Source organism: Tiliqua scincoides, chromosome 4 (assembly GCF_035046505.1).
Source record: "Tiliqua scincoides isolate rTilSci1 chromosome 4, rTilSci1.hap2, whole genome shotgun sequence".
In the NCBI taxonomy this organism is placed as follows: Eukaryota; Metazoa; Chordata; class Lepidosauria; order Squamata; family Scincidae; genus Tiliqua; species Tiliqua scincoides.
In genome coordinates, this window is record NC_089824.1 from 67577689 (window position 1) to 67602913 (window position 25225).

The following is a 25225-nucleotide window of genomic DNA, read 5'->3' on the forward strand; positions in this document are numbered from 1 at the left end:
ATCAGCACACTGCCCAAATCCAACATGCAAATTAAAGTTAACAGGCAAGCTCCATCAACCCCCCCCCCCACTTGTTTCCATTTCCCCCCACAACTGAGTTCTGCTGAGCAAACAAGGCTCTCACTTCTTCATACTGTGGCTGCCACTTCCCACCTTCTCCTGGATGGAGGGGTTCAAAAACCCTGCCAGGAAAGGAGACCTAGGCAGCAATCCTAACCACACATTCCTGGGAGTCAGCCTCATCGACTGTAATGGATCTTTCTTCTGAGTAGGCATGCATAGGATTGGGCTCTCAGGCTGCAATCCTATACACATTTTCCTGGGAGTAAGCCCCCTTGACTCTGATGGGACTTACTTCTGAGTAGACATGCATAGGATTGGGCTCTCGGGCCGCAAGCCTTTCCACACTTTCCTGGGAGGAAGCCCCATTGATGGCTATGCCTAGAGGCAGTGCCTGCCACCCAGCTGTCCTGCAGCCTCTCCCCTTTCTCCCTCCCGGGCTCGTCCCTTCCTGCTTGGCCTGTGCCCAATGAAAGCTCCCCGGTCCTCCTAGGGAGAGGCGGATTGGCCTCGGCGCGTTCCAAAGGGGCGGGCTTACGAGAGGGTTTCCCCTTCCAAACCAGCTGCGCTCGCTCCTTTGCCTGCGCTGCTGGTTTTGGGCTGCGCTGGCTTGTTCCTTGTGGCTGCGCTGCACCAGGTGAGTGTCCCTGTGCCCGGTCCCTGCAAGGGGGTCCTCCTCCTCCTCCTGCTGCTGCTGCAGGGGACCCCGGCTGAGGATCCTCCAGCGCCCAGCTGGCCAAGTTGCCCCGGGTGGATCCTCTCCGCTTCCCCCACACCCACCTCCGCCTGGTGCCCAGATGGCGAGGAGGAGCCTCGGAGGATTTGCCCTTCTCTGCTCTCCCCTTCCTCCCCTCCTCTCCCCGGGCCTTCCCTTGACCGCTGCAGCCTCCCCTTGGAGGGAAGGCTTGCACGGTCAGCCATGGCTGCAGCGCTGATCTTGTCTAGGGGTTGCGGGTCTCTCCTCCGCCGTAGCAGTTTCCCCACTCGGAGATGGAGACCGGCCCCGATCCGCAGGGTGAGTCAGAGGCGCTGGGCCGGTTCCTCGGGGGATGGATGGGCCGTTGGGCTTGGTGGGTCTCTGCCCTCCCTGCCTGTTGCGCAGCAGAAGGCGAAGCTCCAGGCCCTGGCTGGCTTGGCTCGCCTGGGGACAGGGCTTTGCAGCAAGGGGTGCCCCCTTCGTGCCCTGCCACTGCCTTCGCTCCCAGAAACGGGCCCCATCAGGGACTGCCTGTAGAGCTGTGTCGTCGTCCTCTAGGGATGAGCTGTTGGGGGAGGGCTGTTCACGGAATGCCCACGTGGCCAGGGCCAGAGCTAGAAGGTGGCCAGTATGGGCATTGCCCACCCTGAGTCAGCAGTTTGCCCATCCTGAGTCAGGAGTTTGCACCCCCTCGCTCTTATGGGTCTTTGATGTTTCTCCATACTTATCCTTTAATTTTGCACACCAGTGTATATACCCAGCAAAGCTGCCCACCCTGAAAAATAGTCACCCATCCATCTCTAGAATCCTGACTACGGGCCTGCCAGGGGCAGACCTATGCAAGGCACTGCCCAGAGGAAATGAACCCAAAGATGAGGCAAACTCAGAAGGAAAGAAGAGGCACTGCAGAAGGAAAGGATGGTTCATTCAGAGGCTTGCCACTTCAAGAGTGCTCCTCCCTTGGCCATAGCCCTCTTATCCTGTCTACTGCTACTTGTGCTGTCTGCTTGTTTGGGGAATTGTCATTCCCATTTCTGTCATTTGCACAAGGCATTCCTTTGCCCTGATCCCCATGACAACTTCTGCTGTTCCCTTCCTTCTCTGTTCTGTTTGTTTTCCTTTCTGCACCCTCCCCCCACTTTGCACATGCTTTTGCACAAGCACACAGTGCCCTTTTTAAACTCAGTGACAGTGGTTCTCACACATTTAGCACCAGGACCCACTTTTTAGAATGAGAATCACAGGAAGTGATGTTATGTCTGGAAGTGACCTTATCAAGCAGGAAAATTTTTAACAATCCTAGGCTGCAGTCCTACCCATGCTTACCCAGGCGTAAGGCCCATTTACTATCATTGTTAAAATACATAGTAGCTTGTTAAAAGTACAGGTCTGTAATATTTCCCCAAATGCAGTCACACACATCAAGTCTAATCTATTAAAAATAAAATATTGAAATGAATGGGGACCCACTTGTAATTAGCTCATGACCCACCTAGTGGGCCTGACCCAGTTTGAGAAACACTGCTCTATGGGATTTTCACCGACCCACTTTGCAGTTACCACTATGATCATTAACCACTCCTTAATGGTTTCACCTGAAGAACAGTTGCAAGGAAGTCTTGCAGCAGGGTGGAGTGTGTGTGGTCAGAGTGGTTTGACTCTCTTCATGCCAGATTTTGCTGTCTAGCTTGCCTTGCAAGTTGGTGGAGCTTTCTCTTTCTTAAAGGTGTTGCCTCCAGTGAAATCTGAGTATCCTGTGTTGCAGCTTCTTTTTCTATGATCATCTTGCCCTTATTTTACAAGAACCTTGTCGATTCATGCGATACTTAACAATTCAGCAAGACAGCAGTGCGCATTCCAGGGGAATTGTGTGAAGATACTTTAATGAAAGATGTGTATAACTAGTAGATTAAATACAATTCAAACATGAGTTTATTCTTTAATTATATTGAGTTTTAAAATTCTTCCAGATTTATAAGGTCCCCTGTAAATGTTGGGGGGGGGGCTTTCACAGCCTCAACCCTTTTGGCTTTTCCCCTAGTATGAAAGCTGCAGTCGATTGCCTGTAGCAGATCCTTTTCTGGCCTGTTTTGCTGCTGTTTGGTTTAGGAGAGAAAACATACTTGCCTCTCCATGCAGGCTCAAAGGTGGTACGGAGAAGAGAGGCCTAAGACTGGAGGCAGGAATGCTCAACTCAGTGTGTCAGACACAAGCTGTAAAAATGTAGTTCTGAATAGTGGTAGCCCAACTAGCAGGTATGGGTGGCACTTTTCCATAGCAGTCCAGAGCATGCACAGCAGTTGTGATTGTGCTGCTAAAAATGTCTTCCCTGTGGCAGAACTGAAAGGTACTGTTCCATCTGTTCCCTGTTCCATCTGAAAGGTTCAAGCATCTGTTCTCACTTGGTCATATCTCAGTCTGGGATTCCTGAGCTGCTCCATACTCCCAAAGCCACTGGGAGAAAGGCACATAAACTTAATATGTGATGGAAGTGAATCATGTGACTCACACTTCTTAATGTGACAGTTGGGGAGAGGGAGTGTGTGTCACAATAAGACCATTCTTGGCAGCATCCTTATGGTGATACCCTTTTGACCTGAAGTAGAAAAGGACTCCATGCTTTGGATTGGTAGGCAGCTTGAATACTTGCTTCTGTTAATAGTCACTGCTAAATGACACTTTAGATATAGCAGTGCAAAGAGCTCTTGGCTACTGATAGCTTAGGGAAAATGTTCTTAAAACAATGTGTGAGAGTGGGTGGGAATACTAAGAAATGCAATCAACAATATCTACCACTGTTTAAATGACTACCCCAGAGCCCATTGGTAGAGCAGTTGCAGCTTAATCTAAGGAGAGACCTGTCAAGGAGAATCTTTCCAAGAATGGCACACATTGAATTGAAACATTGATCCCATCTTCATTTTCCTATGGTTCCCTGTTTAATTTTGAAGACACAACCTTTGCAAATACAACTTGAAGTAGAACAGGCTGTGTTATATCCCTTTCTCAGATGGAGAATACTATTTTTGTGTTTACTGAGCCTAACGTCCTTTCATGAACGACTTTAAAGTCCACTGAGCTCCTTTTCAGTAGCAAAAAAATGAGTAAACTTGACATCACTGAACAAATTCAGAGGAGTGACCTTCCATCTGAGATATGGGCAAGTGTGCAGCTACAGTACTAATGAATGGAATGCGTGCCAACTTTCCATTTGACTCACCTAGCTGCAGTGTTGCAAATAACTGGCACCAGAATTTACTACTAGGCCAACTTGGTATAATCCTATTCCCTAGTTTACACATGGTCCTTGTTAGGTATTTGTACAGAATTCAAGACAAGTTCCTGCTGTTATCAACAAAAGCTCTGTGCTGATGGGTTTCCAAAGCAGGAGGCAGTTGAGCCCTGTTACCAGGTTACCAAATTGGTACAGTTCCACAGTCATTGTCATTGATTGATTGATCTTTTACTTTTAAGTAGGCTTTGTTAGCAAGGAAGAAGGAGCAAGACTGATAAATTCTTTTATTTTTTATGTGGTTTGGTTTGCTTACTCATTTTGTATGTTGATTTTATTATATCTTGTGGTACTGTACTCCTTACATGCCAATACAATGGGGGGAGGGGAAGCCAGTTAATCATGGTGTATTTCTGGAGAACATGAGGCCATGTAGCACAACCACAGCAAACTGTCAATTTCATGGACTGATGGGGCAGAAGGGGTGTCTGTTTTAATGCCGAAAGTCTGTTAGATCCAAATGCATTGAAGACAGTGGAGATGCACATGTGCAAAATGTATGTGAAAAATGTAGTTTTTAATGAAGCAGAAAATATCAACTACTTTGAAAGTCTGTTAAGTCAACATTCATTAAATCGAGGATTCACTGTATTGTGCATATGTCCACCAAGTTTCTTCTGCTGTTTTGAAACAAGTTTATGACAAACTGGCCTCCTAAATTGTGTTCATGCTTTGATTTTGTGTCTCACCTGCATAGTCAGTTTGCTGCCACTCAAAGGTGCGCAGTTGGTCATCAGGGCATTTGCCGTAAACACAGTGGGGTGTTTGAAGGAAACAGTGACTGTACAGATGCAGGGTATCTTCATGAATTGGCCCACATTAAATGCAGTGTCATGTTCCTGCTTGCAACATAAGGCAACCTCCACTGAAACTGCAGTGCTTTCAACATTGGAAATGCAGTATCAGCTGACGTGACCTTGCCGACTCCCATCAGGTGACCTGCAGAGTGATTCACAAGGTCTCTCTCAATTATCAAGTCCACATGACTTCTCTAAAAGTGCAGTGATGCAGTTTCTGAGGCAGACAGGATGTGTGAAATGTTGACAAGTTTCCGATAGCCTCTCTCTGCTGAGGCTGCAATCTGTTGAAAGCCCCAAGTCTAAATCTCTCAATTTTTTGTTTAAATTCTAGATTTTTCAGCCGCACTATTGTGATCAGAAAATGGCATCTGTTTTGGAACCCCTCTTCACATACATAGATAAACACCAGGACCTCTATGTTGATGTAAGTTCTGTACCATCTTCTGCAACGAAGCTTTTTCCTGGATGGCAGCAGGACGAACATAGGCACGTCAAGTTGCAAAACTGATTCTCCGAGCAACAGGGTTGTGAAGTCAGTGTTGCCGTGCAGTTAGTTGTTTACTTGATCTGGTTTGTTTGTTGTACAGTACAGTCCTTTGCATGATTATGCAGAAGTAAATCCCTCATGGTTCAGTAGGACTTGCTCTCAAGAAGTGAGCCTAGAATTTCAGCCTTAGTTGATGGCAGAGGAAGAGCCCCATTTGTTGAGGGGAAGGAATTGCATCTTTACTGGTTGGGAAGCTTTTATTTGCAGAATTGCCAATTGTTCTAAATCTGTTCCGTAATTCTCTCTGTTGCAGAGCTGGTGCAGACATTGCATTGTTGTCGCTATTATTAAGGGAACAGAAGCAGGGTGCTGGATCACTCCCTTCCTCCTGTTCTTAACCATGGTGAAGGCTGGCATGCTGCCCAGAGTTCACTATTATAACATTAGCTAGCTGTTCCTTGAATGTTACCTCAGGACAGAACTGAAATGGCACATGCTCTGTTCTTTACTGGCAGAAGCCATAAGTTGTAACTACTGTTAGTATTTACTGCTGTTACTCTTAGTAGTTATAAGTGTTAGGGCACAATCCTAATCAACTCTCCAGCACTGGCATAGCTGTGCCAGTGGGGCATGTGCTGCATCCTGCAATTGGGGGGCAGTCATGGAGGCCTCCTCAAGGTAGGACACTGTTTGTTCCCTTTCCTCGGAGTTGCATTGCCCTTATGTCAGTCCTGGAAAGTTGCAGTTGTAGCCTAATAAAATAACAGAACAGCAACCTCCATAGTGGACAGTTGCCACCATGACAGTCAACCATATTGAATGGAGGTGAAGGTCCTAAAAGAGTGTGTGGAGCTAGGTAAAAAAAGGCTTGCTTTTGCATTTGTCTCACCTTCAGCTTAACCCAACTAAGAGTTTTTCTCAATCTTGTTGTAATAGATTTTTGTCCTGACCTAAAAGTCGGTAGGTATTCTTGACCCTTATTTCCACATTTTATACCACAGTACCTCCAAGGAACTCAGGGTGGTATACATGGTTCCTCCCTTCCTTTTGTCTTCACATAACCGTGTGAGGCAGGTTAGGCTGAGAGATGGCGACTGGCCCAAGGAAGCGTCATGGCTGAGCGGGGTTTTGAACCTGGATCTTCCAAGTCTAAATCCAACATCCAAACCACTACACTGTCCCACTGGACTAGAACATAATGAGAACTCCATGAGCACATTATGACACTTCAAGTTAATAGCTTTAGTTTTCCTAGAAATGAATTTGAAATTTTCTCCTTATGATGTTTCCTTCCTGAAGATGTAGTCAAGCAAGCTGAGTAATTTTTTTTCTTCTTTTCCTCTCTCCTCCATCCCTTCTTTCCTAAACGATAGCGTCTGGCCCAGTGGGTAGCAATCCAAAGTGTATCAGCATGGCCAGAGAAAAGAGGAGAAATCAGACGAATGATGGAAGTTGCTGCAAAGGAAATTGAGAAGCTAGGGGGCACAGTTGAACTGAAGGATATTGGAAAACAGACGGTAAGAAGATGTGTGGTGATCAAGATAGTGTCCATAGACCTAGAAAAGAATCCTAGCTGCAAAGAGTTTGTGAGTTTTGAAACTGGATTGATTCAGACAGTGTCCTGGTTTAGGAAAGTGCCAGCTTTATCCTGAGATATTCTAGAGCAGCAGTTCCCAAACTCTTCAGGAACTTTGGCCAGTATTTGCTTGGGAGGGGAAGGGGTGGGAGAAGGAGGAGCAAAACAACCAGGACGATTGTGCTGCTGCCAGGGAGGGAAGGGTTTTTTCATCTTGGGGTTGCTATGGCTCTCTGGAGAAAAAAGAAAAAAAAACTACTTCCTGTTTTTGTAATGAAACCAGAAGTGGTTCCCCCCCTTTCTACAGCAATTTGGAGCTGCCAGGAGGGCTACTGAAAGGGTCGCAGGCTCTATGGACCCTTCATAGAGCCATAGTGACCCCCAGATAAGTTGAAAAATCCCTTCTCTCCCTGGCAGCAGCATGATTGTCTCAATCGTGTTGCTGCCATTGCTGTCACCCCACTCCTTAAGGGGGCAAAGGTAGAGCTTCCCTGGCTGGGGCATTGCAAAGCTCCAGTTTGGGAGCCTCTGTCTTAGAGGGTCATCAGCAGTTGGTGGAGGAGAAGCTCAAGCTGGTTGTGTAACTGTCCACCATTTGTAACTTGTTCACTTGTGTGCCTTCTTGAAATATCGAATAATAGCAAAAATGAAATTTGGGTAAAACAAACTCAAGTTGTTGTCAGGTGATGGTGAATACTGGTGTGTAACCTAAAATATTGTGGCGTGTCACCTTTTACATGTCTGCCATAGGTTCGCCATCAGTGCCTTCTTTACTAGTAGCAGTGTTTAGCCAATGTTTAGCTTACTAAAGCAGAAGGTAAAGGCAAAGTTTAAAATTATAAATTTGAATACTAAACTATAATATTGAACTCGCTACAGTTCAGTTCAGATGTGGGCATATTTTAGGACCACATTGGCACTGGGTTTTGTTGCTGTTTTCCTGGTCATCAGTCATTTAAGTGTTGTTGTCATGTACTTGAAGTATAGCACCCTGAAGGTTCCATAGGGCTATATGTTGTGGGGTTAAAATATTTGTACCTACAAATAGGTAAGCTTCATCATAAGCTATAAATAGGTAAGCATCATCAAGTGCACCTTAACACTTAAGAAGCTATATATGTCTTGTTCTGAAACTTCTTAAGAATCTCAATTGCATCTGCTTTATCTGGCAGTTGGATTACCAAGATTTCAGACGGGTGTTCAAGTGTCTGCAAACTGTCAAATGCTTCTGTTCTCCTGACAATTTGGCCCACCTGTCTTGGGCACCACATTTGCTTAGTGCTGCATGTGAAGCATCACATGTGGTCACTGCCACATATTGCATGCAGTGGCTGCAGTTCTTGTACTTAGTACTTGCACATTCAGTCCGTAGCTGAGAATGGGGTGTTGGCAGTCACAGAAAACAAAGATGCAGAGGAGGTGGAGCAAATATTGCTTAATAGAGTACCTATACCAGTGGTTCTCAGACTGGTGGGTTGCAACCTACCAGCTCGTGTAAAGCTCCCCTGGCCCCATTAAGGGGTGGGGGAAGGGGGCCACGACAGCAAGATGATCCCCAGGATTGTGTCACTAACGGGGGTGAAAGGGGGGTGCTTTTACTTACTACAGACGGCTACAGGAGTTGCGGGGAGCTCCACGCAACCCTCCGCAGAGCTCCCCGAGGCTTGGAACGCTGAAGAGATCGCAAATCACTTCTTCTTTGCGAACTCTTCTTTTCAGTGTTCTAAGCCTCAGAGAGCACTGCGGAGGCTGTGCGGGGTTTCCATAACACCTGCAGCAACCTGTAGTAAGAGCACCCCGCTTTCACCCCCGTTAGTGACACAATCCTGGGGATCATCTTGCTGTCGTGGCAACAGCAACAACATGATCCTGGGGATTGCTTTGCTGTCATTGCCCCTGCCCCCACAAAGACTTACCTCGGGAATAAAACTCCCAAAAAGTTTGGGAACAAAAGGTTTGGGAACCACTGGTCTATACTTTTAGAATTTTGCAATAAAATTAACTGTTTTGGTAAGAAAATGCTTCCAAAGACATCTTGCCACTAAACTTGTCATCTCTAATTCTAGCTACCTGATGGCTCAAAGATTCCTCTGCCTCCAATAATTCTGGGCAAGCTTGGCTCAGATCCTGGCAAGAAAACGGTTTGTGTTTACGGACATTTGGATGTTCAACCTGCAGCTCAAGAAGATGGCTGGGACAGTGAACCTTTTACGTTAGTGGAAAAAGATGGTAAGACAGAGATTTTACAAGATATTATTAAGATTTTGGTGCTCCCACGTAGCTAACTTATTAGAGGTTTTTAAAAAATGTCTAGTCCTGCCCTCATTTAAAGGCAGTCTTGAAGAGATTTGAGTTCTCATTTGATTTTTAAGAAAAGCGATAGACAACTATTGCTGCTGCTTAAATGTCCCTTCTGGCTATCCATGCCATGTTCTTCAACATGGGAAGCAGCTGCTTATGCTACCTGTAACCTCCAGCTGCAAACCATGTCTGCAGTCTGCCAACTGGTAATATTGGAACACATGAACATAAATCAACTTACTCAGATTTATATTTGATCCTTTAACACAGTGGTTCTGAAATTTACTGTGGTCACGGCACCCTTCTTTTGTGGTAGCTTTTTCTTCCTGTTTCTATTGGGTGCCACCATCTTTGAACTCGCAAGAACATGTATGAGATCTCATGCATTCCAAGATGGCATTGCCTGGGAATAAAGTTTTGCTGGAGACATACTGCAGGACCCCTGTGAGTTTACCATGAAGCACAGTTTGGGAACCACCGCTTTAACAGATTCCCTTATGAGCCTCACAACTCAGTCTCACTGTGTACTTCATACTCTCCCCTGACCAGAATTTCCCCTTGGTGTGATTGTATAGTTTGTTTGTTTTTTCAGTTATGGCAATTGCTGTTTCCAGCAGTTGCAAAGTGCTGAATGCTTCCCTGCTTTGGTTTTTCTGCTGCCTCAGTTTACCCAGCTATGGAAATTAGTTTCCATGGTGTTCATTAGAGAGTAATAGATAACCTTGTGATTATGATTCGAAGGCTGATGTCTAAGCTAATACCTGCCTTCACAAATGGACAGATAGTTATAGTATACTGCAGCCTGCTAGGCAAGATTCCTGGTTCTTAAACAATGATGTGACACCATTTAATTCATACAGGGCTTTTAAGATATGAAAGTGAACGATGCAAGCCTTTGAAGTCAAATTTTCTGTGCCTACAATTTCAGTTCAGTGTCCCTGTCTAATTTCAACTGTTCAGCTTCTGTCAGTGCTGGGGTTCTCACTTAAACAGGATCACCTTATCTGTGCATTCAGTTAGTATTCTAGGGATCCCTAGCCCAGTGAATGTTACGCTGGTATGAAACCGATATACAAAATGTGTAATGTTGGCCTACCTCTGTAACACCCACCCGGGCTATGGGTCCTTAGCATGTTGACTGCATGCACAGGTGAGGCATCCTGGTTTAAAAGTATGTGCAATGCTGTATGGAGCAGTTCTTCAGCCTGTCAGCCTGGTGACAATTTGCCCTGAAACCAGAAAATCCTTGTGATTTAAAGCCAGTTTAGCAAGTAGCTGCCCATGCAGAAAGGAATGTACCTGGAAGCCAGCTATGTTCTGTGTCTTAGTCTTGCGTTTTTATTAAGAAAATTATATCCTACTTTTCCATTTTAAAAATGCACAAGGTTGCATGCAATCGGTGCATACAAATAAGTAATGCCACAATGAAGCAGAATGGAAAGAAGAATAAACACAGCCCTGAATAAAATCAGCAAACCATAAAAGCCATTGCTATTAATTTAAAAACTTGCGAAAATAGACTGGTCTTAGCCTAGCACCTAAATGTCAATAATGATGGTACAAAGTGAACTTCCCTTGAGAGTGAATTCAGTGAGTGAATGATTGAATGAACTGCAGTTATCTGAAGAACAGAAATGGCACATTATATTCTTTAAGAGGTCTGTGGCCCTGCTATTAATGACAGGAATGCTAGCTTATGTGATGCTACCCCCAAGACTCCAAAAGCTGATTCATAATAAACATGTTCATCATTTGATGACTTGGTGTGAATGGAAAATGAAAGCTCTGTTGGCTTTTTCTCCAATAGCCATAAATGCAAGTAACCATTTGATGTATTTATCAAGAGGTGAGCATTTTTGTGTGAACTGGAATCTTGGGGTAGAGGGAACTACTCTGCTCAAAATACCAGAGAAGAAAATAGCCTGGTTTACAAAACTAAAATAAAACAAATGAGACACACAACTAGAGCAGTGTTTTTCAACCAGTGGTATTCGTACCACTGGTGGTACTTGAGATGGTGTCTGGTGGTATACGGTACCCCCAGACCCCCACCATTTAAAGGCAGCAAGACCAGCGATGCAGCATGACAAGTAGGAATTTTGGCTCAGCAGGCAGCGCTCCAGCATGTGCTTATCAAGTGGCTCGAAAAAGCCCTCCCATCTGCCATGAACCTCTTGCTGGTGTTTGTTGCGTTGTGCTTGGCTTCCCAATTTGGAAGTATCTGAGGATGACATCATCATCAGTTACTTCCAGTGGCACTTCCAATAGTGCGAAGTGGTATGACGGGGGACAAATGTTGAGAAACGCTGAACTAGAATGTAAAGGTGGCATGTATTTAGTGTACTGTAGCTTTCTGGAGGGTCAAACAGCTATCTTAAAGAGAGGAGAAGCCAGGATTCTCATTGCTTCTGTTGCTTGTCCCTGTTTTTAGGGAAACTATATGGTCGAGGTTCAACAGATGACAAAGGTCCAGTGCTTGCCTGGCTGAATGCTTTGGAGGCTTATCAACAAATTAAACAGGTATATCAAACTTGCTTTGTTAGTCAAAGATTAAACACCTGACCTTGGTGTTAAACCTCTGTAGTTATAGCTGAAGATAAACATTAAATCTGTGGAGTTTGAAATTAGACCGAAGCAGATTGTCTGCTGAGTGGCAGGTGATTTGCCTTCCTGCAATAATTTGCTCATTACTCAGGGAGTTTTGCTCTCTAAGCAATACTGAGCAGGCTGCAGGCGTAGCATGGTCTCTTCCACCCTTGGTTAGCCTTAAAAACTCATTGTTGTTGATGATTAAAAGAGAGCAAGCCTTATGTGCAGCTGCCATAGTGCTGTGTAGTTTTGTTGCTTTGGGCAGCTGCTATTCCTTATGAGTAGCAAGTACAAAGCAGATCTATAATTGCCCAAAGCATGGTGCTAGGTCCTGTCTTTCTTTAACTAAGGGACTCACAACTAAGATCACTTGAAGGACTGCTGTTTTACATGTCACAAATTTAATAGTGTGATGTGACATAGTGGAATCACTATGAAAAAATGTTTTTCTTCGTATTTCCCTTCGGTTTGGTTTATTAGCCCACTTTTCTCTCTGCATCCCATAAGTATATATGCTCTCTTCTCTCTCTGCAACCTCATTTTTAAATCACCCCTCTTCCATCAACCCTGCATAACCATTCCTGTTTGTCTATTTCCTCTCTCTCTCTCTCTCTCTCTCTCTCTCTCTCTCTCTCTCTCTCTCTCTCTCTCTCTCTCTCTCTCGGCATTCCGTATCATTCTCTGTTCATTCATCCCTTATCTATCTATCCATCCTGAGCTCAGAAGCACCTGTGCCCAATAATTTACATACTGTATATACCAGGGGTGTCCAAACTTCTTGGCAGGAGGGCCACATCATCTCTCTGACACTGTCGGGGGAATTTAAATTTCAAATTTGAATAAACTTACATAAATGAGTATATTAGAGAGGGACCTCATATGAATGAACTAATTTTACTGAGCTTATTTATAATACACCTGAGATCCAGAAAAGGGGGGTTGTTAAAATAATTCCTGACACATATAACACAACTCCAAAACTGAGCACTCACAGCCCAATCAACCCACACTTTCCTGGGAGTAAGCCCCACTGACTCTATGGGACTTACTGCTGAGTAGACATGCTCTCCAGCTGCATTCAAACATCCCTAGGACTTCTCCCCTGCAGTGCCAGCCAAGCACACTCACAGTGCCAGCCAAGCACACTCACAGCCCAATTGGATCCACACTTTCCTAGAGTAAACCCCACTGAGTCTGATGGGATTTACTGCCAAGTATACATGCTCTCCAGCGGCATTCTAACATCCTGTGATTTCTCCCTTCCGGTGCCCACGCCCCAGCACACGCAAGCAGCATAGACCCACAGTTTCCCATCCCTCCTTAGTGCCTACCCCCGCCCCCCCAACCCAAACAGCAGGGCAAACAGACCCAGGACTTCTCACCCCCATCCAACGCCTGGACACAGCTGTAGCCTCCCCAACCTAATGGGAGGGTTGTGGATGGGTGGGGCTCCTGCTCTCCTGTGAGTGCTTCGCCTTTTCCTAGCTGTCTGCGAAGAGCAGTCGCGTTGGGCCAGCGAGGGCTCCAGCAGGTCTGCAGCAGGCCGAGCACCCATTGGAGATGGGGGGCTCCCTGGGGGGCTGGAGTGGGGCCCCCCATGGGCTGCAAGTGGCCCGGGGGCAGGGGTTTGGGAAGCCCTGGTATATACTATTGGGGGAATCTTCAGAGTGGACCATTAAGGATATCTGACTGCCACAGATTATAGAAATGTTCACCAACTAAGTGAGAAGAAAAAGACCAATCAAGATATATACCACTACTTTTGATGGGCCAGGCCTCTAAATAGTAATAGTACATTAGAAGAGCATTGATCGGTCAGGCTGAGAGCCCATCAAGTCCAACTTCCTGCATCTCACAGTGGTCCACCAAATGCTTGAGGGAGCACACAAAGCAACAAGATACCCATATCATGTTGCCATACTCTTGCATCTGGCATTCAGAGATACTCAACTCTAAAGCCCACAGGCTGCATATAGTCATCATGAGTTGAAACCTGCAATTGACTTTACCTCTCTTTATCATTGTAGAATTTCAGCATGCCCTATTATTGAATGTTAATATGATCCTTTATTCCCCCTGCTAATCTCACCTCACACACAGCACCCTAACACCTGGATGTTCTTTTTAGAGAATGATCTCAAAAGGGCAAATTGACTGGCTACTTTCAAATAGTGCCATATTTTATTCCTATTGTCACATGTGGACAGTGTTATTTGGTTCTTAGCTCTGTAATAGGCATACTCTGGTTGAGCACCTTTGTTTTTGAACCAATACTGCAAATTTCAGATTTTCCCATGTAGAGTCTGAGTGTCGAATTCTGCTGTGGGAACATCAGATTCAAATTCCTGTTCAACCAATTCCTGTTCAACCATGAAACTCATACATGAGTGACTTTGGTGTGTCTGTGTTTCAGCTCATCTTGCCTTTGAAGAGACAATAGAAATTGTAAAATTCTATGTGTACCAAGAAGTGTGTTCAGAGCCGGGGGGGGGGGCAGACTTGCAACCACATTTTTCTAATTATGCTTTTCTGTTTCCACTACATAGGAAATACCAGTGAATGTCAAGTTTTGCCTAGAAGGTATGGAGGAATCTGGCTCAGAAGGCCTTGATGACTTGATTTTTAAACAGAAAGATACTTTCTTCAAAGATGTAGATTATGTCTGTATCTCTGATAACTACTGGCTAGGCAAGAAGAAGCCCTGCATCACTTATGGCCTCAGGGGTATCTGCTACTACTTCATAGAGGTAAAGAACCAAAGCGGCCTCATTTCTTCTATGGAGCCAAGATAGCTGTACCCCATTTTAGCTAAGGAGCTATTGACGCTTTGAAGTTTTGGATATCTGTTATGCTAATTGGTCTATGTGAATGAGAGATTACAGAAAGTGATCGTGTTAACTCTTGCATAGGTTTACATCCTGTAATAGTGTTGGCTTAATATTTGTTACATAATGTCTGTGACCTACTTTAATTTATGTGGGTTTTTTACATGGCATAGCTAAGACATCTGGCACCCATGGGCACGAAGAACTTAACTCTTTCCCCATTTTAACAACTCCCTGGGTGCCAGGCATTTTCTAAAAGGCATCTTCCAGAGGCCTCCAGGAAGCCTTAGGCTGTTTTTTTACCTCAGGTCCACTGGTGGACCCCAAGGCATGGTACCCAGGGTAATGTACCTCCTGCCCCCCTTAGCTACGCCACTGGTTTCTAATCTTATTTTATTGATGTCAGCCGAGCATTTCACTGGAATTAGGGTGGTAAGATTTAAATTCTATAATACAGGGTTTCTCATACTGTGGGTCGCGACCTTGATGGATCGCGAAGCTTTAACTCAGTGGTTTTCAAACTCTCTGGGAGAGTTTGAGCCGCTCTAAGTCCTTGCAGGGGTGGGGGGGAAGATAGCAATGCGATCTGCAGGATCGTGTTGCTTTGGGGGTTGCAGGGGCTTGGCTGTACTTACCAGAGCTTCCTGCAGCCTCCCGGGGGTGCGGGGAGCCCTGCAGACGCTCACACAAGGCTCCCCGAAGCTTTAGAAGTGAAAGTGGAGCGATTGTGCTCCACTTCTGATTTTGCGGTGGTGGGGCACGATCGCTCCACTTTCACTTCTTAAGCTTTGGGGAGCCCTTAAGCTTCTTAAGCTTAAGCTTCTTAAACTTCTTAAGCTTCGCACAGGGCTCCCCACACCCCCGGGAGGCTGCAGGAGGCTCTGATAAGTGTGCCCAAGCCCCTGCAGCCCCCTGAGTGATGCGATCCTGGGGATTGCGTTGCTGTCTCCTTGCTGCCCCCACCCCTTAAGGGGGCAGAGGCCAGGGCCCTCGGGCTGGGGTGTCACGACGCCCCAGTTTGAAAACCCTGACTTTAACTGATAAGCTGATAGCTGAAAAAGGCAAATGCATGGAGCCCTGTGGAAAGTGAAACTGAGCAATCTTGTGTGTTACTCGTGAGTAGGCAAACTTGCCTTAGGGCCCAGTCTTATTTTCCATTGCTGGTGCAACCGTGCCAGTGGGATGTCCACTGCATCTTATGGCGGAGGGGCAGTCACTGGGGCCTTTTCACTGTATGGGAACGTGGGCCCTTAGTCCATTGGAAGGGGCAGGCTGAGAGGAATTCAACACCAGAATGGTCCCGATTGCTAAAAGTTGGAGAACCGCTTCTATAATATATCAAATCAGTTTGTTCTAAACTATTTTTTAGATGTAAAAAAGAACATTGCTGTGATAGCATTTCAGTTGTAAAAATGATCACAGGGGCTTGATTTTTTGGAACAACTCTAGCAGCTTTGCAATCCCTTCTCATGTCACACACCTGGCTTCATAGGAAACTTCCTAGTTTGTTAAGCCATTTCTGCCCAACTTTGCATATATGCAACAGGGACCAAATGTGTACACCAGGCAAGAATTTAAACCAGTTTGCTGTGGCATTTGAACCAGGGAACTGTGATTTAATCACTCCGCACAAACCTTTTCAGTCCTTGATATGTAAGGAGTTTATTTGTTGGACCAGGAATATGACTTCTGAACCAGACCATTGTCAACTTGAGTTTTGAGCATGAATAGCAAACTGAACTTGAGTAGATATTTGTGAAATTTTTGTTTGTGTCCCCTAGTTAGCTGGTAAATGTTGCTATATTACTCCTGCTGCTAAAATCTTGACTACCAACAATGTAACTTTGATATGAGCAATAGTGTAGTAAATTAATTGCTACTAAGACTCTGAAGAGGAAAATAGTAAAATGTGACTGTTAATGTACTTTTTTTAAAGGTGGAATGCAGCGACAAAGACCTTCATTCTGGTGTGTATGGTGGGTCTGTGCATGAAGCTATGACGGACCTTATTGCTTTGATGGGTAAGGACACCTGAACTTCAGAAGAAATAGAAATCTTCTAGAAGCTTCAGGAGAAGTAATAATTTGCTCGTAGTTCAAAGACCTTCGTTCCCTAATAAAAAACCCTTGACCTGACGCATCCAGAAGCTTATGATAATATCAAGGTTAACAATTGACTGACTGCCTGTAGTATTAATGAGAGGCAAAGATCTGTTTGTAGGACAAAGGCACATAAACATTCTGAATCTAGATGGCATCTGCATGGTATAGTAAAACTTCCTCTTAGATATACAACCGTTCCATCCTGCTTGCACTAAGGCACAAAACTGAATTATCTTTGTATAACCTCTTTACAAATCTCATACACAACCTTGGCGGCACAGCAGCTGTTTAGCGAGAAATTTGAAGTGTGTATATGGGGGGCGGGGTATAAGAGGCAAGTGAGTGGATAGGTAGTGGGCTATTAAATTTCTCTGCATTAAGAAATGTTCTACTAAGTCTTGGAGAAATTAGAGGTTTCTTTTCTTTCCTCGGTTTGCTATTGCAGTTACTTCTCTGCCTTTCTCAGCTGCTTGCATGTGCAGTCACGACTTTGTCAGAAAATGTATCTGTAGGGAGTCATTGCTGGCATTTACCATCTCCTCCCATGAGCAGCAGTAGTAAGAGCTAGTGATGGCCTTTGGGCCAGTAGATCAGAGACAAGCTGACCTGCTCCACTGTGTGATCCCATGTTACACAGATATTGGTGTTCTTTTTCCAGTTTGTCTTAATTCAAGTGAATTGATTGAATAGTCAAATGTTTTGTTTCAGTATGCAAAGGCAGATTGGGACTGCTTCAGCTCATTGTACATAGATCTGTACTCCTTCTGGCTGTGTGCTAAAGTGGTTGTTTTCGGTGCACACTAATTGAAGTTAAGCCCACTCCTGCTGCAGATCTTCTAAGCAGCATGTTGGTGGTACAATAAACATGTGATTATTCATGTGATCATGTGAATTCACTCAGTGCTTCAGCTGTGTGATTTGGCCCTGAATCTTAAAGGAAAAACCTGACACAGGAATAGCTGATAGTTGTGTCAAATGTATCTTGGCTCCAGGAAAATTGAAACATCACTGCGTTTCAGTAGATGAACAAAGGAAATCTCTGAAGTTTATCTTGACCCAGAAGATTGTATTTGAGTAAAGAACCTTTGGACAACCAGTAGCAGTAAATTCTAACCTCCTAGAAATGTGTCTGAGTGTTGGGAAACTAAACCTTGCATGCATGGATGAATCTACACACAATCTCATGAGTGAGCAGTTGTTATTGCAAAGACTTGGCACTTATGCAAACTTCGGCAAACATTGAGGGCAGTTTTGTTTCTATTTATGTTGGAAGAACACACAGCGATGGACTTCCTTTGACTACTGAACTGTGGAAGGCAAATCAGAGTTCCTGTTACCTGATTTTTGCTACAACTGAATCTTGGTAGCCCACTGTAGAATGTCTTTTAATAAACTTCTGAAAGGGGCAAACCACATGTTACAAGAAATACATCATTTGATCTTGTGCGTGTTTGGTTGTTTTTAAAAGCCAGATAGCAGGGGTGTGTGTGTGTTTGTGAGATCATAAAGACTGGCATTGTGGCAAGTTGAATGATGGAATTTTAGCCTTTTCCCATTGTATTGTGTTCCAAAATGAAAATTGCATCTCCTCAGCTGTTAGCCTTTGGAGTGAAGCTTTGCTTCCAGAGCTAATAGTAAACTTGAAATGGAAGAGGGGTGGACATTTTCACTGGAATTGCCATCCCCTTCTCCCCCACCCCTGACTCCAATAATCACGGATTAGCTTAAAAGACAGAGCTAGATTTATGCATTTACAATGGTGTCATTGGACTCTAAATAAAAGGAAAAAAATATTTGAGTCCCATCCTTGTTTAATGCAAACCTATTGACCTTTTAATATGATAGTGTGGGGGCTTATTTTTCATATCAGGTGAGGGGGTTGGCAGTGGTGTCCTAAAATGGGAGAGGAGTGCACAGTGGAGTGCTGGAATGACTACCTCCATTGCATTAAATCTGGGCCGATCAAAACAATGCCCCAGAAGGTTTGTATGAATTGGCTTCAAACCAAAGACTTAGCTGGCAGTGCTGATAGCCAAAGAAAAGATCAGTGCTGGAGCTGCATGGACTTTGTTTCTTTTAAACTTGCTGAGGAGGCTAAAACTACCTGAAAAACAGCACGTTGTCTCTGCTGATGAGCAGGTGCATTGTCCGTCCTGTTTTCTCCATTTCTGCCTTCTCCTTTTGACTGTCATTTCAATAAAGGTTAAACTGAATGTGTCTCACAGTGAAACATGAAGGTTACAAGCACTAGCAAGCTACATTGGAAACAGCTGGTTTTATCAGGCTGCCTCTGATGTTGTATGTGTCTTTTGTCTGGCAGGCTCCCTGGTGGATAAGAAAGGAAAGATCCTCGTTCCTGGCATCTATGATACAGTGGCTCCCGTAACTGAAGAGGAGCATCAGCTTTACGACAGAATTGACTTTGATCTAGAGGAGTACACCAAAGATGTTGGAGCCACACGACTACTGCATAATACAAAGGTTTAGTGGGGTATCTTTGTCTTCTAGCTCCAGCTTCTCTAGCTATAGAACAGGAATGGTCAACAGGGGTGAGCTGCATCTCACGAGCCACGTGAGGCTCTTTGACTTCTGTGCATGTCTCAGAAATATGTTGGCTGAGCTCCTTTTTGCATCACAATTAATAGGTAAATAAAAGGTAAATAAGTAATTTTCAAGCTTTGTAATTATTTACCCGAGTCCACTATATTAAAACATAAGTTTAATGCTCATAGTGAATAAATAGATGTAAGAATGCAGATGCTTCTTAAATATTGTGGCTCTCAAATATCTCTTGCAGCTCTCAAACATCTGAAGCCCTCTCTCTGGCCCCTTAAAAGGGGGGGGGGAAGCAGCAATGTGAGCCCCAGGATTGCACTGCTGCCAGGGATGGGGAGGAGGGTTCACTTACAGCCAGAAGCAGCCTTCTGCAGGGCTCCCCAAATCTCCAAATGCCTTGAAAAAGTTAAAAAAAACAAAGAACACCCACTTCTGTTTTCATGGCAAAAACAGGAAGTTGGGTGTTTTTTTTTTACTTTTTCAAGATGTTTGGAGGCTTGGGGAGCCCTGCAAAAGTGATCGCAGGCTCTCTGGATCCCCAGGAGGCAAGTTTGAGAACTCCCTGCAAGTTTAAGAACTACTGCTGTAGTCTGTATGCTACTCAGTAAACAGTTGTTACCATATTGACTGCAAATAATAGAAGATGCTAGTTGGTATAACCTCTTATTGGACTAACTTAGACAGATGAAGAAGTGTCAGGTTTCCAAACTTGGCAGTTTGCACCTTCTTCTACAACCTAGGTTGGCCCAATAACTTTGTTTTACCTGCACTGTTATACTCATGGATTGAATGCTCATTGTGGCTGACTTGGGAATCTAATTGCAATATATTTAATTTACTCTCTTTTTTTAAATAGAAAGATGTCTTGATGCATAGGTGGCGATACCCATCCTTATCTCTCCATGGAATTGAAGGTGCTTTCTCGGCATCGGGCGCTAAAACTGTGATTCCAAGGAAAGTGATTGGCAAATTTTCAATCAGGCTGGTGCCAGATATGACTCCAGAAGTTGTGACCAAGCAGGTACAGTATATAGTTGTGTGGGGTGGAGAAGGAAATCAGAACTTGCTGCTTTAATTGTCTAGATAATTAGCTGTGAGTCAGAATTGGGCCAACCCAAGATTAGGAGGGAGGAAAGAGTTGTTAGTGGTTCTGGGACTGGAAGATGCAAAAGTCCTGCCCTATGATATGAAGGTTTCTACCAAGCCCTTGCTGGTTTGTGGTTTTTGAAGGTCTATAACTTTTGAATTTTTCTTTCCAGTTAATCAACTCCATCCCCAAATTTATTAAAATTGAATACTGGAATTGGACATTCATTTGTGGATTGCCTCTAGGGTATTATGGAAATATACCCAGAATTGCTAGACGAAAATGTCCATGCATGCACAATAAATACAGTGTCAGGCTTGTTTGAAATGGTTGAGCTCTACAACATTTGGTAATAGAATCTGAGAATGTGGGGGATACTTTGTCTTCCAGATGTAGACATGCGTTGCTTTGCTGTCTAGAGCAATGGATGCTAATTTTAATTTAGAGTTAGATGAAGAAGTGTCAGGTTTCCAAACTTGGCAGTTTGCACCTTTTTCTACTATCTAGGTTTGCCTCTTCCTAGGGTTCTTAACTGTTCAGGCTTTTATTTATTTAAAGGTTGAAGATTACTTGTCCAAAAAGTTTGCTGAGCTGCACAGCCCAAATAAATTCAAAGTATATCTGGGCCATGGTGGAAAACCTTGGGTGTCGGATTTCAACCATCCCCACTATATGGCTGGAAGAAAAGCTATGAAGACAGGTCAGTAAATCCTGCATTGTCTCTTAATTCTGTTGGAATGCCATAACTTACACCAGAAAAGAACTCTGTATAATGTGCCAGGTCAAAAACGTGGTCTGATTCGCCAAGGCTTGATTTAGTATCACATATGTTGAAGTGGTTAAACGTGATAAGAACCTGACAGGGAAAACTGGAATTTCCAGCACTTCCCGTCCACATAGATACAGAAATCAGTCTCTGCCATGTTTGTGGTCTTATACATGTTTCCACTTAACAGAAGAAAAACAAGCACAACTGAAGAGGTCTTTTGAGGCACATCAGAAGCATTCTTTATAGTCTGATTTAGCCAACCTGCAGTATGAAAATATCAACCTGTGTTGTATACTGAGGTACTAAACAAGTGGCTATTGTGGGCCAACTTGAAAATGACCCCTTGCTGAATAAGGTAGCTTTCAGAGCCAGGTTCCTGGAATGGAGTCTGTTACCTGCTGTACTGCATGAGCCGTATACTGGGATAATTTGCACATACACTTGAGATCTTGCAGATCAGGGATTCTAACTTATTTTTATGATGGAAGTATGTTGTGGTGGTTGCTAAACAATCAGAGGTCAGAAACCCTTCCTCATCTACTGGAATCATTCAGTGAATTGCCACAGGTTTGAATGTGCCTCTCATCCACTTGAGATGCCCCAAGCAGTTAAACTTTAGAACTGAAAGAGTAACTTAGTATATGATTAGTTGCTTTCAGGTGCTTTCTGAAGAAAGGTAGGCGTGCGTGTTTTAGAGAAGGTTAGAACTTGGCTCAGTATTTGCCAACAAATTTCTTGTATCAGTCTTGAAGTATTCGGTTTAACAATATTGATCTTAGATACTGTTTATTGTATATGGGCAACATCTCACATACAGGCAAAAGTTATTCTGTTGGCTTTATGCATTTGTATGAATGTAACCAAGGATTTTCTGACCATTGAATGATATGTTAAATCAGCAGTTCTCAAAGTCTCTAGGAGAGTTTGAACCACAGTAAGTTCTTGCGGGGGCGGGGGGAGGTGGCAACGCAATCCCCAGGATCGCATCGCTAAGGGGGCTGCAGGGACTGGGATGTATTCACCAGTCCCTGCAACAGCCTGTCGGGGGTGCGGGGAACCCTGCGCAACCTTCTGCAGGGCTCCCTGAAGCTTAAGAAGTGAAAGCACAGCAGTCGTACTCCACTTCAGCAAAACTGTGTTGCTACCTCCCCCCTGCTCTCATCCCTTAAGGGGAAAGTGACCAGGGCCCTTAGGCTGGGACGTCACAACGCAATTTGAAAAGCCCTGTGTTAAATGGATAGACCACTAAAAGTGTTAATAGATGCATGATATTGAAATAAAAGACCATTTTAATTTCTTTCTTCTTCTTTTCTCTCCCCCCCCCCACCACCAAAGTATTTGGAGTGGAGCCAGATTTGACCAGAGAGGGAGGAAGCATTCCTGTCACCCTGACTTTCCAAGAAGCAACAGGCAAAAATGTCATGCTGCTTCCTGTTGGGTCTGCAGATGATGGAGCCCATTCTCAGAATGAGAAACTCAACAGGTAAGGCATATTATGCCTGGGCAAAAGTAGCCTTAATTGACTTAAATTGTCTTAACTGGCTGTAGTTATGCCTGTGGTGTCTTGATGCCTGCCAAGGCCTAAGATAGGCTGATCAGTAGCTCAACTCTTTCCTCAGTGGGAACATATTCCATACCTACAGATTGTACAGCAATTGGTGTAAATTAATATTGTTTAGGTTAATGCCAAATGTTTGTTCCTTTCTAGGTACAACTATATTCAAGGTGTCAAAATGTTGGGTGCGTACCTGCATGAAGTTGCCCAGCTGAAGAACTAAATTGGAATCACTCTTGAAAATGAAGTTGCTTTGGGACCTCACGTTCCTCCAATGTACTCTTCTTGCCATCCGAAAACTGCACTAATTGGTTCCCTCCTACCAAACTAAGTTGTGATGAGATGCCCAACAAATATTTTTGAACTCAATATTGAGCACTTTGTACTGATGAACCTCCTTGTTTTCAAAAATTAGCGTGCTGGATTCCAGGTGCAGTACCACAGTACAATAGATCCCAAATCTACCTCCTTGTTGTTCTAGACAGAAGAGGAGAAAAAGGTAGTTGTCTATGAAAGTCTAATTTTTGATAATTAGACATTTGTCATAAATGGCAACAAATGACTCATTAAGGCCTTATTAGTGTCTGTTTTTGTAACTCAATCCTAAATCATCATCTACGATCCCTGGCCATGTCTTGAAGAACTCACTTTAAAGGTAACCAACCCAGAATCTGCATTTCCTGCTGGGCAAGAAAAGTGTGCTCTTGTAACAAGTTCAAACAAGGCAACAGTCCTCTTGGACAGCTTTCAAATGAAGTGGAGGAGGGTAGGAAGAGGGCAAGAAAAGGACTCAATTTTCTCCAATGGGCTTGTGGCTACTAACTTGTCACTTTTGCCTCTTGACATCAATGTCTGCAGAAGTTACTAATGCATATGGTTTTTTGAAATATGCAATTAGTAACAAACTGGTCTTTTTTCTAAAGCATTCTTTGTACTCCACATGGCAAGCTGTTAAATAAAAATAACTCTGACTGTACCAACTCTGTCATGACATTCTTATTGAGGAAAGAAAGTGAAGATGGTTAATGTTTGGATAGGGCATCCTGCAAGAAAGTTAAGACTATACTGTGTCATTCAAAGGAATGGGGAACCGATCACTTTCTAGGTGTGTCTCTGTTTTTTGCCTGATCTCATTTTTTACACCACCCTTAGAGCCACTTGTGTGATTGGTACAGTATCCACCATATCCTATTGCCGTCTATCAGAAGTGGGGAGGCGCACTAAAGCTCTGGCAACTCCACAGTGGTCCTCCTGGGCTGTAATCCTATCCACAGTTACCTGGGAGCAAGCCTAATTGACTACAGTGAATAGACATGCCTAGGATTGGGCTGTTAGTAACCCCGTTAGCATCTGTGGAAGCCAGCCAAGCAATTGCTCACCAGGCAGCAGCTAGCTGAAGACAGTAGCATGTCAGCTCAATGTGCAATGACCTGAATGGCCCTGCCCTGGCAACCCAGTTGGGTGACCACATGCAGCATAGGGGTAAATGAGCAGCCATTGCCAGATGGATGCATTCTCTCCCCCCATCCCAGTCTCCTGGATGGATAGCACACTTTATGCATGTCTATCCAAAAGTTGACATCAAATGGGAGAGTCCCAAGCGAACATGCCAAGCTATGGGACACAGTGGCACTTATGACCTATCACTTGAGTCCACTATGGTCCAGCTGTGCAGACCCCAAAGGAAGCCCATAGTGTGCCAGCGTGCAGTGACCAATGTGATCCCTGTTGCTTCTTATTGCTTCTTGAGGTTGCTGACCTGCTTTGTTCAGGACAGGCCCTTGTTGCTGTCATGGTTCACCATGACAGAGTGAACCAACTGGTGTAGCCACACCTCACTGGCACTTCTTCCTTGGCTGCCTTGGGAGATGGTTGGCAACCCCACTTATATGTTTCTCTTTCAGGCGCAGCTCCTCTTCCATACTTTACAATAAAAACTTTGCCTTGATCACATTTATTCTTAGCACTTGGGATTTAATTCTTCTTAGTCTTGTTGGAGCACACTTCAGCTGGCTTCAGGGTGTCACACTGCTGAGAAAGAGAGAGGGCTCCAGTGGGAGGGGAAGCCCCTTGTTGATTATGAGGCATAAGTATCTATTACCATGGTCTGTAAGGCAAATGGTTGCAGGGGGAGACAGAGGCAGCATTATGATAGCTACACCAGGGGTATTGTGTGGCGGCGCCAGCAATGATGCAAAGAGTGGGGGGTGTGTGTGTCTAAACGGGTGAACTGCTGCAATGGGGTGTGCACACTGTTGCTTTCAAGCCCAGTGGTTGGCCCATAAAGTGCTCCCTCTGTTCCACAGCCTCCCACTCAGGTGTGGCTGTCTGTGTTACTGTGGGATGTTAAATGTTCCATGAGGTGCTCTTTGCATATCCCCTGCTGTTTACCGGTTATAAGTCTTCGCTCGATTAGCATAGAGCATGATGCCAGGGGCTGCTTCCGATGGTTGGAGAGATCATTGCATCTCATTAGGCAGCTACTGCCTGCCTTAAGCTGGGTAGTCCCCAGCCAGTAAGGTGCTGCCT

At 44.5% G+C, this 25225-nt stretch overlaps 1 protein-coding gene across 2 annotated transcripts; it reads left to right on the forward strand.

Annotated features, from left to right (window-relative positions):
- Window positions 1-595: 595 nt before the first annotated feature.
- Window positions 596-23672, forward strand: CNDP2 (carnosine dipeptidase 2). Of its 2 annotated transcripts, none has more exons than XM_066623632.1 (12): window positions 596-697; window positions 5181-5273; window positions 6710-6853; window positions 8979-9141; window positions 11645-11733; window positions 14349-14549; window positions 16564-16648; window positions 19050-19210; window positions 20142-20306; window positions 20931-21072; window positions 22477-22624; window positions 22850-23672. In XM_066623632.1, exons 2-12 carry the CDS (start codon window positions 5211-5213, stop codon window positions 22917-22919), a joined length of 1431 nt encoding a protein of 476 aa, XP_066479729.1. In that variant the 5' UTR covers window positions 596-697; window positions 5181-5210; the 3' UTR covers window positions 22920-23672. The 2 variants fall into 2 exon arrangements, with proteins under 2 accessions (XP_066479729.1, XP_066479728.1); XM_066623631.1 differs by lacking the exon at window positions 596-697 and adding an exon at window positions 937-1075.
- Window positions 23673-25225: the final 1553 nt, after the last annotated feature.